General features: G+C 37.6%; 1 protein-coding gene across 50 annotated transcripts in view; it reads left to right on the forward strand.

Annotated features, from left to right (window-relative positions):
• NRXN1 (neurexin 1) overlaps positions 1-13,921 on the forward strand; it is a 1,224,094-nt gene that overhangs the window by 1,140,874 nt on the left and 69,299 nt on the right. For 2 of the 50 annotated variants that reach the window (XM_037895920.2, XM_037895921.2), the window contains exon 1: positions 1,881-2,023. The exons of the other annotated variants lie outside the window; for them this stretch is intronic. In XM_037895920.2, the coding sequence (XP_037751848.1) occupies positions 1,991-2,023 (33 nt within the window). In that variant the 5' untranslated portion in view covers positions 1,881-1,990. Of the gene's footprint in view, positions 1-1,880; positions 2,024-13,921 lie in introns of those variants that run through there. 50 annotated transcript variants of the gene reach the window in all.

The following is a 13,921-nucleotide window of genomic DNA, read 5'->3' on the forward strand; positions in this document are numbered from 1 at the left end:
TTTGGGCATATATGGCACCTACTAAATTATATGTGCATATGCATGTGCATAGAACTTGGTCCTAAACATAGAACATAGAAAAGGTCCTGGAGTTTCTTATATTAGAATTAATCTTAATTAATCAGTTCACTCATTGTATTGGTGTACAGAGGGTTGGTTATACAGAAAAACCATGATTTTTATTTTACTGGAGTTTATCTTTAGCAGCCATTTATGTGCATGTGTATGTGTCCATATGTATATTTCTGTGCATATCTTAATAAAGGATTGCATTTCCTATCCAACACAAGAGAATATTGATTTAAAAACATATTTAAAATAGCGTTCTTTGAGAGGATACCATGGACCTGACTCCAGCATAGTTCTGATGACCTACAGCTTCCATTGAAGTCATTGGAAGGATCAGGTCCATTTTTATTTTAGAGACAGTTGTGTTTATATGAGAGGCTGCATTGAATCAAACTGATTTGAAAACTAGCAGCAACGCCAAAAATCAAAGGAAAAGGACTGCTAAATAAGTAATGAAATGTGCAACATGGTAACCCAGAATAAAACAGAGACGTTCAAAATGTTCAAAATAGCTTACATTCTCTGGGCTTTTGTTAAAGTAATTGCTAAGTTAATTTCATCTTTCATGTTCCAAAGCTCTTGTCTTCTTTCTTACTGTAGATATTCATTATTCTAGGTAATTTTGAGTGATTCTGCAAAAGCCCTAAAGGAGAAGGAGATAGGCACTTGATAACATTAACCCTTGGAGCTGTCAGGACTTATTGTATCTGTGTGAAAATTTGCATAGCACAAAGTTGTATTGAATAGAGGACTAATAAAGCAGAACTATATTACTTTAAAAGTGTATAATTTCAATGTCCATTGCAGTAAAATGTAGTTTGGTTTGTTTATTTGTTCAGTTGTGTGTGTCTTGGTTACAAAACACTACAGTATTTTTTACAGGTAACCTTCTTTGTCGAATCTGACATACCATTTCACTTCCCTTGAAAAACTGTGCAATATATCTCTTGTTGCAGTCTGATCAATGATAGCAGATGTACTTTAGAAAAGGTTTCCATATGCTAACCCAGATGTTCATTCTCTCCTTATGAAAGAATTATTGTAACTTTCATAGTAAGGACAGTGTTATGGTAAATAAGTCTATGGCAGATACAGAATAATTCTTCAGTCACTATATTTTGGGGACTTCAAAATAAAAATAAATCTTCTATATTTTGTTGTTTTTCTACTTTTGGGACATAATTGTCTTTACAGAATAATCACATAAAATACTCATTATAAACATGACATAGAAAAAATGGTCATTCATTAGCTTGGGAATAAAACTATAATTACAGTTATGGGGCTTTGAGGCGATTATAAAGAGATGCAAGCTAATTGCACAGTTTAAGGTTGCTAATTTAATAGCAAGCTAAAACACAGTAATCAGCTGAAGAGAAATACACCACAATATTTTAAAAGGATCAGAGTATTGGAATTTATTATATCCCTCTTCCTCTCCTTCTGCTTTAATCACTTTAGGTTAGACTGTAAAGCTGTGCAGGCAGTATTCCTTATAAATGGAATCATATGATGCATACATTAAATCAAAACTGCACCTTCGTTTGGCATCTACAATCAAGAGCTAGGGAATAAGCAGGCTATTCTGCCAGAACTTTACTATACTGGCGCTTGATGGTGATACACAGTACTTCTCATCTGCAGAACAAACTGCAGCATCTCTTCCTGCAGCAGTGTGTCAGCCATTGGCTTTCCTGTGACACGTGACGGATAGAGCCTTCTCTGTGTCTTTTCTCGCCCATCTGTGTGCAGGGCACTGATAGGCCAGGCTGATGCGCAGCCAGTTTATCATCTTGATCTCCCACTGAGTCAGGGAGCTCTCCTGTCATCAGTATTGATTTCAGAGGATGGACTAAATTTCCTAGGATTTCCATTAAGAATTAAGAAAAAAGCTGTAAGCACGCAGGGTAGCCAGGCAGACATGGATATGAAATGGCACTGTGAAACCTCTCAGGTAGCTTCTTCTATCACAGCTGATGCAGAGCACAGGCTAAGCACTGCAGCATGCAGGGTTTAAGATACCATTAGTCTAACAGCAAAATAAAAAAGGCATTTGCACCGATTACTAAAAATGACTTTTTAAAAAAAATTAGAGTATGTCTTCTTGGAGATTGCATGTCATTAATATTGAGATTGAATTTTGCACAATATCTGTTAAATATAGAAAGGCTTTTAAATTTTAATATCTTTTTACAAGAAAATAACGCTTTAAAACCTGGGCATGGATGCTTCCTTTTTATCTGCTGCTTTACATAGAGCTTTTTTTAGCATGTTGCTGCAAAAGAGTAAAAAGGGGGGTGGAGGGGAAATTCAGAAACCTCCAATAAAAGCATGAATAAAAACCACTTAAAATAGTTGCCAGGCTGCTTTGTTATTAATAACGTAGTAATTATTCTAAAAAGCTGCTTAAACCCTGACCATGCATGCTTTTTATTTTGGCACATAATGTGTGTTTGTGTGTGAGCGTGTGCACGCATGGATTTTTTTGTTTTTTTTTTTGTTTTTCTTTCTTACTGAGCATTTGCAGAACTGGAATTTCTGTGAGTTATATGCATGTTTTGTTAACATAGAATGCATACAAATGAATGACTAAATCTGATGAACAAATATTTCATAATATGTAATGCAAAATAGCATCATATTTCTTTTAACTAATTCGTTTTAATTTATAGGGGGGAAATATCTGCATGCCAGTGATAATGAAAGCATTTGTGTGGTTTTTTAGAAGATTGTTTATTTATTTGCTCATTTCTAACATCAAAAGCAAGCTGTTTTTATTAACAAACCTCCAAAGCATCAATTTAAAGTAGCATTGATTACAAAGCTTGAAAGATTACAAATACTTGAAAACAAGTAGTAAGTGTGTGTTTGTGTGTGTGTGAACACTGAGCTCCTTTGGGAGCAATGTGATCCCTTCCCAGTCGTTAGACTCCACAACAATAGTGAAAATGCCTTGTTATTATAGAGTCTACATGCACCATGGGAATTAAAGCTAGGAAAAGCAGGACTGTTACCAGAGGGACAACTATATGCTGATAGTGAGTACAGACAATACTCTGTATGGAGGAGTAAAGTGGATGAAAGGGGATTAGGGTCTTTAAAGGGAATGAGGTAGGAATCTCTATACTAGAAGGGGGATAAGGTAGGAACCGCTATACTAGAAAAAGTATATTTTCACATCTTACACTTATTATGAGACAGAAGTTAAAGGAGGAAAAGCTTTCTTGATTACTTGTTTTGTTTCAGAGGAGAATATATTTAGGAAGAGCATTGTAGAAATGTACTTTGATTTACAAGTTATAAACATTAACTGGTATGTTGAGCCAGTTTTCTATTTTTTATGACATGTTTGTAAAAAGGTTATGTATAGAATTGGATCTAAATTATCTTAATCTTTTAGACAGTAGTATCTATATTTGGATGACAGATAGTGTCATAGATATTCTATGATTCTATGATAGTGCTCCTATCATTAGGAGTGATGGGATTAAATCTCAAAATTTGGTCATTGTGGCTTACTTGGTATACTGTATAAATTCCATGCATTGGGTGACAGGGTTACATTAACAGGAGGTTTTTTTACAGAGATTTTTTCACCTCATTTTTTAAACATACATGCTTACATTTATTAAAATATTAATGTATATTGTGATTCTCATGATACTGATCATCTCTAATGCTAATCTTGTTTCTCCCTCCCCCCATCACTGTTTTATCTGAATATATTTGGTTATGTTAGATTATCTCATTTCCAATAACTCTGGCCGTGTGACATTTTAGATGATAGTACATGTTCAGCTGGAAAATTTAGTGAAATGAGTTTGCCATTCCCAGCTCTACTCCCTAATAGACAGTCTTCCACATCACCTAGGCATCATACATAATTTGACACAGCTGACAGCCTTTACTTAGAAGAGGCTTAGGGTTGAGCCAGCATGGAAATTGAATTGCCTCTCGACTCCCTAATATTAATGATCCTTCCAGGTCAGCACAGAAGTAATTGGTAGGGCAGCCTGAGGAACTGTGTATTAAATCTGCCTAAATTGTAGCTAGACTGTGGAGGGATGCATCCAGATAACTTATAGAAAGTGAATTTAGGTTATGCTTCCATTTGCTTAATATAAGAAGTGCTAGAGTTATGGCAATCTCAAAGACCAACATCTGTACTCTAGAGTTTAGTATTGAAATGAGCTTTCTGACCTTCAAGAAAACAATGATTATTAACTACTCTAGGACGTTTTTCCTCAGATGCTCCTGAAAAGCAAATAAGCACAGGTATCTTGATGTGGATTACATCCTGAAGTATAGCAATTTACCTATATTAAGAGCTTTTCTCTTAAAAACTTGTGGCAATAAATAGTGAAAAATCAAATTAATATTGCCCCTGCTTTCTAATCATTGAAATATCTGTACATTTAAAATAGTCCTTTAATCAGCCAGAGTTAGTATTCACCTGGGCAGCTTAATTATGTGGATAATTGTACTTTTAAGTCAGGAATCAATATTCTATAGAAATTCAGAAGAGATAGACAGCCTAAGAACAGTTAAAAACTTGACTGTGCTTCAGGACTTTGACTAATTCTTATTAAGCAAGAAATCCTAGGCAGAGTGAGGGAAGATATTCTTTCATGTGTGTGGGGGGGATGTGCACACACATGCATGTGCATTTGAGGTAACCTGAAAAATTAACAGTTGTCAGCACTACTCTGCTGTGGGGAAGCCCAGAGTGGGCATAGCTGCTTCCTGTTTTCAAGAGTAAGTGTACCTGTCTACAGAGACAAAGAACAAAAAAACCTGGAATAAAATAATGATGCGCAACATATACAATATATGCTTCTGAGATAGCTGTTGTACCTGGTAAATGTTTTTAATAAAATAAAATCATGATGGTAGTGCACCAGTGTAATTTAGCCTACGGAGAATTAGAATGGGAAAATATCTTGTCCACCAGCAAGCAGGATTTCTCCCTACAATCTGTTCTTGAGTGCAAATCATTTACCTGTACAGCAGCTTATGGCCTGTCCACCACTTCCATTAAGAGACTACTCCTTAGTCTGATACAGCTCAATGTTATGAACATTTGTTGGTACTCAGCTCATCTTTTCTGTTCCTCAATTTCATCCCACTGCTTCTAGTTATACTGATTGTTCTGCCTTCTTGGTGTCTTTATATTTAAATTTAAATTTTCATTTAACCAAGAAATATATAAGGAGCCAAATTCATCTCTAGTCTAACTTTGTTGATATCAGTGAAGTTATAACAGAGATAAATCTGACCCATTATTTCTTTCTGGTCTGTCTATTTACCCATAAATGAATTCCTTGAAATCTTTCTGGTAATATGCACCATCCTAGAACTTTATGCAGAATTCTGTAAGGATGGCATAATGAAGGACAAAAGCTTTCTAAAACTCCTAAGTCACTTAGGAGCTGAAGTTGCATTGAAAGTCAAAGGGCTGGAAATCAAGGAGATTTAGGCTTTAATGGCCAGATTCTTAAAGATATTTAGTTGCCTAAGGATAGACAGTTAATGAGATTTTCAGAAATCCCTTCATGCCCAGTGGGAGTTAGGTACCCAGGCACTTTCAAAAATCTCACTAGGTGCCTATCTAAATCTCTAGGTGCCTAAATACCCTTAAAATCTGCCCCCAGGTGCTTTTCAATATGTTACCCAAAGTTTACATTTGCAGCCCCAAACTGTATATGCATTTTTTTCTTTTATTGTATTGCACTGCAGGTTTGTATCCAATTTGCTGTACTTGACCACTGCTCGGAATTTTTGTCACTACTGCTTTTTCAGGTTTCTTTTCCTCTGTTTCAGATTATTTTCCCCTATTTCCCTTATCTATTAATTTGCATTTTTCCATGTTGAATCATATTTAGTAATGTACTGCTCATATAGTATTTCTGCTTTCTTTCTATGTCCCTTAGTATTGTTTTTTTTTTTTCAGTCCTCACTGGTATTTGCAATACTTCCCAATTTAGTTTCCTTTAATTTTCTTATGCCTTACATACATTGGTTGAAATCCTGGCCCCATCAAAGTCAATGGGAGTTTTGTCATTGAGTTCAGAAGGGCCAGGATTTCATCCCTTTGTGTAGTCTGCATAGAGAAATGATCAAAATAAATGGATAAAGAAAGCTTCAGACCAAATTTGTCCAGGGAACCTGTACAAGCTTACATGTTAGAGCTGGTTCAAAACATTTTCAACATTTTTTAAAATATTTTGGTTGAAATTTCAATAACTTGGAAAATGTTGACAAGTTCTGTTCAATGCGTATTTGTCAGTACAACTTAATCATATCTGCACCTATTGTAGTCACCAAAGACTGCCTTAAAAATAAAATTTCCCAAGCTACTGACTAATCTACCCATAGCAACTACCTACACTGTCACAAAAAATGACTTTACACTTCATATTATATTGCATTTTCCATCAGTACTTTTGTTTTTCTGGTTTCTGCTGTTGTTGCTACTCTCGTCTTCTTGGTTTTCCTTTTCTGACCTGTTTCACACATTTTCAGACAGTGATGTAATAGCCCACTCCTGTGTTGTGGCCATCATCTGATTTTGGCTTCATTTTTTCTCTGTGATTTGTAAATAGGTATCGCTGTAGATGCACATCTAAATATATATAGAATGTACCCCCCCCAGCGTCATATCCTGTCATCACTCTGTCGTAATAAGTGTAATAAGTGATCATATTACTTACAATAATAAGTGTAGTAAGTGATCATAAGAGATACTGAGCACCCTCAACTCACATAGACTTCAGCTCATCATCTCAGCTAAATAAAATTTCACTTAGGGGGCAATCCAATACCCATGATCTCAATGGGAGCCCTCCTATTGATTTTATTGGGTGTTGGATTATGGCCTTATCATGCAGCTATGCTCAGAAAAGGGACTCTGTAGAAACATTTCCTTCATATGCTACAGACCTGTTTCCTGTGTTAATTTTGAGTCATTCCATTTGACTTTATTGACAACCATACATTTTGGCTAATTTTTACTTCAGTAGTCACTATAGGGCCAACATAACTAAGGGCGAATGAGCTGGATTTAAATTTGGGGCTTGCATGTCACCATCAGAATTACTAAATTGCAGCTGCAGAGTATTTACGTGGAAATGTACAAAAATATACATTGCAATTGTCCCTTAAACTACATTGACAGTTATCACCCTTAAAATCTTTACAGCTTTGTCTTTGTTGCTAGATAATGTCAGCACTGCTTTCCACATTTTTCCTATGAAAGGTAAACCTAGGGAATAACATGAATAGTATGGTAGCAAAGACATTTGAGAAAGTTGTAAAGGCAACCACTATGTAATACATCTCAGGGTTACTGGTGATGATGCATGAGCCAGAAAGCATACAGACTGACTGTCAGATCTCATTGTTTTTGCACAGCAAGCAGTTCGTTAATGAAGGAAATAATAGTAACTTCTTAGCTGGTCAGAATTTATCTGTCAATTTGTCTAATCCTGATACTCTGGAAACCTGAATCGGGGAATTGAGGTGGCCAGCCTAGTCTTAAAGGAACCCATCACTGGACATTTTTAAAAGCAGGTTAGACAAACACCTGTCAAGGATGGTCTAAATTAGGGGTCGGCAACCTTTCAGAAGTGGTGTGCCAAGTCTTCATTTATTCACTCTAATTTAATTTTTCCGTGCCAGTAATACATTTTAATGTTTTTAGAAGGTCTCTTTCTATAAGTCTATAATATATAACTAAACTATTGTTGTCTGTAAAGTAAATAAGGTTTTTAAAATGTTTAAGAAGCTTCATTTAAAATTAAATTAAAGCGCAGAGCCCCCCGGACCGGTGGCCAGGACCCGGGCCGTGTGAGTGCCACCGAAAATCAGCTTGTGTGCCGCCTTTGACACGTGTGCCATAGGTTGCCTACCCCTGGTCTAAATAATTCTTCCGTGAGTGAAGGTGACTTCACTCAAGGGCCCTTCTAGTCCTATGATTCTACCTATATGGACTAATCCTGATTCTCTGTGAACTTCTTTGCAATACTTGCTCAAAGTGAAATATAGATAAGTCATTTGAACCAATAAAAAGGTTACTGTTCTTGGAGATAGCTGGATCCTTTTTTGCCATACACATAAACTGGAGCATGATGAGCTTTAGTCGCTGATTCATGACCCTTGCTCCTTTCTTGAAATGTGCTGAAACTGACGGACTTCTGTAGCAGACCTCACACTATTCTTCCTATAGCCAAGTGTCCAAAGGGTATCAGAGATTAAAGACAGCTTTTCAGCTTCAGATACTGAACTAAAGCAACTGTACTAAGGTAACTGAAATAAGCTGGGTAACTGAGCTAAAAATAGACCAGAAAGCAAAAAAATTAAATTCAAATCACTTTGTTTTTAAGCAAGGACCTTAAATTAACTGATTAAGGACCAGTTAACTGATTGTTAATTACATAAGGAACCTTTCAAAAATTATCCAACCAAAAAAATTCACCCAATGGTTTCCTACATATGAAGAAAGCCTCCACTATGAGAAAATGTCTAGATATTTATAATTCCTGGGCATATCTCTCCTTTCACACAGTTTTGGCAAAACTTCCATACAATAGGTCTTTGGGGTAGGTACCATGTTTTCTTATATATTTGTACAGTAGCAAGCACAATGGAGCCTCAATCCTGAATGGGACTTCTAGGCACTACCATCTACATACAATTAATAATAAGACCAGTGAAAATAAATATTTTTCCGTGACACATTTATAAACTAATTCAATGGTTTGTTAGACTACAATAGACATTAACAGCAGGGGTCATATATTGATGTCACTGTTATTATATAGAATGCCCTAATGGAAAGATGTTCCCTTAGCCATTTTTGTATCCAAACAAAGTGTATTGGAGGCTACCAAGAAGTTGACACAGTTTTTTTGTCACAGTTTTTCTGACTGACTAGTGTCTGTATCTCTTTTACTGTGCCTTCTTTCTCAACAATATCCCTGCCAACTAATGCTTGGGATCCTAGAACATGTCCTGTCCTTTTTTACTCCAGTTCAATGAGCCAAAAGATGCAACTACTGTTACTCACATTTTTACCCAATACCTGGGAACTACAAATTATTGACATCCATCCTCTGGAAACTTCAAATTCTTCGCTCCGTCATTGGCATGTTGGCAGTCACCTGAAACTGCATCATTTCAGGTTCCTGCTCATCACACAGAATCCATGTAAGGAGTGACAATGCTTTATGAACAACATTTGTGTTATCACGTTATAAGGGCATTTTGCTAGCCAGGATAAAATTTCACCCGATCTTTGTGTCACAGTTTAACTGACCCATACTTAGCTTTGCTTGAATTAATGACAATATTCACAGTTACCTTGCATTCCATATAGTCCTTTATTAAAACTCCAGCACATGCATTTTCATGTCTGAAATCAGCTGCTTCATTGTAAAGGACTACCCAAAAAATCATAGCCACTGTGCCCTGTGACTACCAGGCTTCCCATCAAGAATCAGGTCACCCATGCTCAGAGAGGTGCAATACTTAGTAGCGTTTTATCAAAGGGCAACATGGGTGACAAAATGCATAATCAGGCAAAATTGTTCTGTGCGTCAGTGTTCACATCTCAATAATTAAATTATTCACTCCAAGAGCAAGAACTGAGAGCCAGCATAATCCAGGTTAAGAGAGATCTAGCCATGCTGCTACTTTACTTGCCCAGGTGCTATTCATGCCAAATTTCAGCTGAAAGGGTTTTTTATATAACTGTATGCCGATAATCAGTACAGTCATTTACTTGTTTTTTTAGTGGATTTGAGCTTTTCCCGCAGTCACTAAGTCAGATGTGTTATCAGTCCTCTCTTACACAGTTCTTTGTATGAGCACACATACATTGTGTCAGTAATAAGAACAGAAGTACTTGTGGCACCCTAGAGACTTACAAATTTAATGTATGCTTGGGGATAGCCCAGGATTTCAGGTGCTCCTTGGAGGGAAGAAAAGGCAGAAATGACCCTTTGGTCCTTGCAAAATCATTACCCTTTTAGGTAATAAACTACTGTACAATTTCATAAATGTGTTCCTCTTGTCTTCCTCTGAACATGATCCTATGCGTTGCAGATATTAACAGGAGTGGTAGCCCAAGACAGTAAAATTAAATATAAAACAGGTGAGCCATCCTGACTTTCTAGTGACAGTATAACATACTGTATCTGATTTCAGTTCCTGAGCTGCCCAGTTTCTGAGATGCTAGGGTGGCTAGAGAGGTCTTCATACTGTAGAAGCTCAGCCCCTGTGATCACCATCACTCTGCAAAGGGACTCGTTCTGCAGCAAACATTGCTATGACACACAATCTTTAGGGGTGAGGTAAATAAAAGATTAAATTAAGGGATTTTGAAAGTCCAACACCCAAAGCCCATGTTCAGTAATCCCTAGTACACTAGTACTTTTCTTGTTTTTTTTGTTTTGTTTTGTTTTTAGGTGGGGTTTGGGAGGAGGGCTGACATTTGCCTAGGATCTTCAGTTGTAGAACTGACAAATGAAAAAAGCAGAAAAGAAAAAGTATTATTTCATTATGGCCTCATTTTTAATGGAGCAAGATCCCTCCACTTGGGTGGACTTTGCAGAACATTTGAGGTGTTGATTGCAATTCCTGGAGACTGAAGTTTTTTACTGCACAGCATTTAAAGCAGTAGCAGTGGCAGCATAAGCCCCAATCAATGTGCATCATACTTAAAATGGAACAGGACACCATTGGGACCGAGAGGGTAATTCAGTCTCTACGCCTATTCATGGTTGAGCCTCTGGTGAAGCTGCCAACAAGGATTCCAGTTAGTGCCAATTGTGACAGTGTTTTTAATGATAAAGATACCCATCCACTGAAGTCACTAACTATTTCAGCTACTCTAAGCCACAGAGCAACTATCAGACAGTAACAACTTCCTGTCTGTCTGGGCAAGATGTGACCCTGTGAAGGAACGGGGAACTGCTCTGAATTTAATTAGCAGTTTCCTGAGACATCCATTCCTCTTTCTTGGCAATTTGCTAATATATCAAAAGTACTGAAAGAAACTGTAGTTATTTTCAGACATTTGAGGAGAAAAGGTTTTAGTTCCCAACTCTGACCACCTAATGTGATTAAGAGATCAGAAGAGGAAAGGTGTTAAAAGAACATTACATTGTCTGAACTTTTTCTGAACATCATTAGGATTAGAAATTGTTGAGTAGTGTTTTTACCAGATAGTCTAGGTAATTTTTTGAACCACAATTAAAGATAGTCAAAAGATTTAGGGAGAGGGTACTGCTTGTGCTAGAGAATTCTTTGTTCGGTCTTTGTGGGTTCTCTTGTAGAAACAGGAATATGCTTGAAATCTGTAATCAAACCACTGATAGTCCTTGTTGCAGTTGTCTGTTTCAGATTATGAGCGCCATAAGCCTAAAAACTGTCTTGCCTTATTTTAGAATCTCTCCGCATACTGGGCCAATACAGCCAGGGTTCTATGTTGACCTGAACACTATACTGCAGTTGTGGGTAACCTGCGGCCCATGGGTCACATGTGGCCCATCAGGTAATCTGATTGTGGGCTGCGAGTCATTTTGCTGATGTTGACTGTCCACAGGCACGGCCCCCCGCAGCTCCCAGTGGCCGCAGTTCGCCATTCCCGGCCAATGGGAGCTGCAGGAAGCAGCGGCCAGCACGTTCCTGCGGTCATGCCTGCGGAGGGTCAACTTCAGCAAAATGTCTTGGGGCCCGCAATCAGATTAGCCTGATGGGCTGCTTGCGGGCTGCAGGTTGCCCACCGCTGCTATACTGGCTTTTTTCCAAGGATCTTTCCAACTGTATTACCTGACAAAGAAAGAAGGTTAGAAAAAGCAGGTGGCTGGTTGATTACCACTGACTGCATTTAACAGTTTAATTTGTATTGCATATAAGGGAAGTCTCCTTTATTCCCTTACAGAAGTCAAATTGAAGAAAAAACAGTGATGGTATCCCAAGCTCCACCAATTAATCATGCTCATCCTGCTTGTGACATCAAAATAAGATGCCACTTTTAATATATTGTGCTGATCTTCATAATATGGTAATCTTTTCTTTTTTCTTTGTGTTCTATCAGCAATGAAAAGCTAATGCTATAATTAGGCTTCAGGGTCAATGTCCCACTGAAACAAATGGGAGCAGCTCTTATTTCTCAGAGCCATTGTTTCAGGCTGTCTCCAGGCTCAAGTGGACATCACTGCATCCATTCACACTTAACTCACCTTTTGAATAAGGGCTAGAGACTGAGGGCCTGATTCTCATTTACACCAAGGCTATTTTATGCCACTAGTGCAAAGGGGTTGTGGACTTAATGCAAATAAAAATCTGTCCCTTTAAACAATTTTAAACAAAAGCTTAGATTCTAGAGCAGAAGAGCCACCTCTAAGTCAAGGCCCATCAAGCCAACCTATTTGATCCCTGCCTGAACACTTCACAACTGTGAAGAATGGGATTCTTTCCAAGGGTGTGCAACAATTTGCTTTTGCACTCAGGAAACTGATGAAGTGTTGTTCAGCACAACAAGGTCAGAAGCCTCAAAGAGGATTCATTCCTCAGCGGATATTTGAGTCTTTAGAGCAGCCATGGGCAACAGCTGTGAAATCTAGAGCTAATCTTGTTTAAATTCACCTTTTGGGGCAGCTAACTGGTTGTCTCTCTTTCAAAGAGAAAACTATTCTGTGGTGAGGATGGCTGACTGAAAATTTTCATGCTTGAAGAGAAAATTGCAAATATTTGCTTTCCACCCATTCCACTTAGATGTAGAAATCTCAGGCATTTCACCAGCCATATCTCTGTAATGATTCAGTAGTGAAAAGCAGTTTCTGTATTTCACTATGGTTACTAATAGCTCTTTTCAGACTGGTAGCAAATGTGTGCTGAGCCCTGAATTGAGTAATTTGATTTGTGACCCCCTAGCTTTTCAGTATACTACCATTACCCATGCACCCTCTATGCTGTAACTTTAATAAACTCTGATTATTCCATAAAAGTGAAATATTCCATTTTCTGATTATTATGGGGGTAAATAAAACTTAGGAAGTGTGCAAACACTTCTCATGTGAAACAGTGGCTGGAAGGATGTCTTGGGAAACTCCTGTAGCTAGGGTTGCCAATTTTGGTTGGACATATTTCTGGAGGTTTCATCACATGACATAATTTTTAATTAAAGATTAATCTTTAATTCCTGGAGACTCCAGCACAATCCAGGAAGGTTTGCAAACCTACCTGTAGACCCACCTTCAAAGAAGAGAAGAGTAAAACACCCAACCTCCCAAAAAAGATAAGGCCACAGGTGAAAAATATTGCCAGAGACTTTATTTACTGTCTATCCTTAAGTTGTCATGAGGCACTGTGAGGATACATAAAGCAAGGAACTTTGATAGCACAGTATAGAGGTTTTCTGGTTGCAAAAGACAATATGGAATATGTGTCTGAAGAAATTTTATCTTTTCTTGTTACATCTTTGTCAAAATTTCAGTTTGAGCAGGCCCTGAATAGGGGATTGATGCAGGCAGGCTTTGCCTCTACAGATTTTAGTACCCATTCCTTTACAATTACTGGTGTTCTCTCCATTGTGTCTTTGGATTTGCCAGGATACAGGATTAAGCAGATTGGCTGTTACATGGCAATCTGGAAGATTCGAGAGTTAGGTTTGTCCACAGCAAGGGCCATAATGATGTTGCAGAAGAAGATTATTGAACGTTGTTTGTGTTTTTCCAAACCAGTGATATGAAATAATACAAACAGGTGTGGATTTGTGGACATTTATATCTGTTTGAGGAGGAACAAAAGGCAGTCTCCAGAAACTAGTAAGTGGTGGGTGTGCTGTTAG

The sequence above is a fragment of the Chelonia mydas genome, chromosome 3 (genome assembly GCF_015237465.2).
Source record: "Chelonia mydas isolate rCheMyd1 chromosome 3, rCheMyd1.pri.v2, whole genome shotgun sequence".
In the NCBI taxonomy this organism is placed as follows: domain Eukaryota; kingdom Metazoa; phylum Chordata; order Testudines; family Cheloniidae; genus Chelonia; species Chelonia mydas.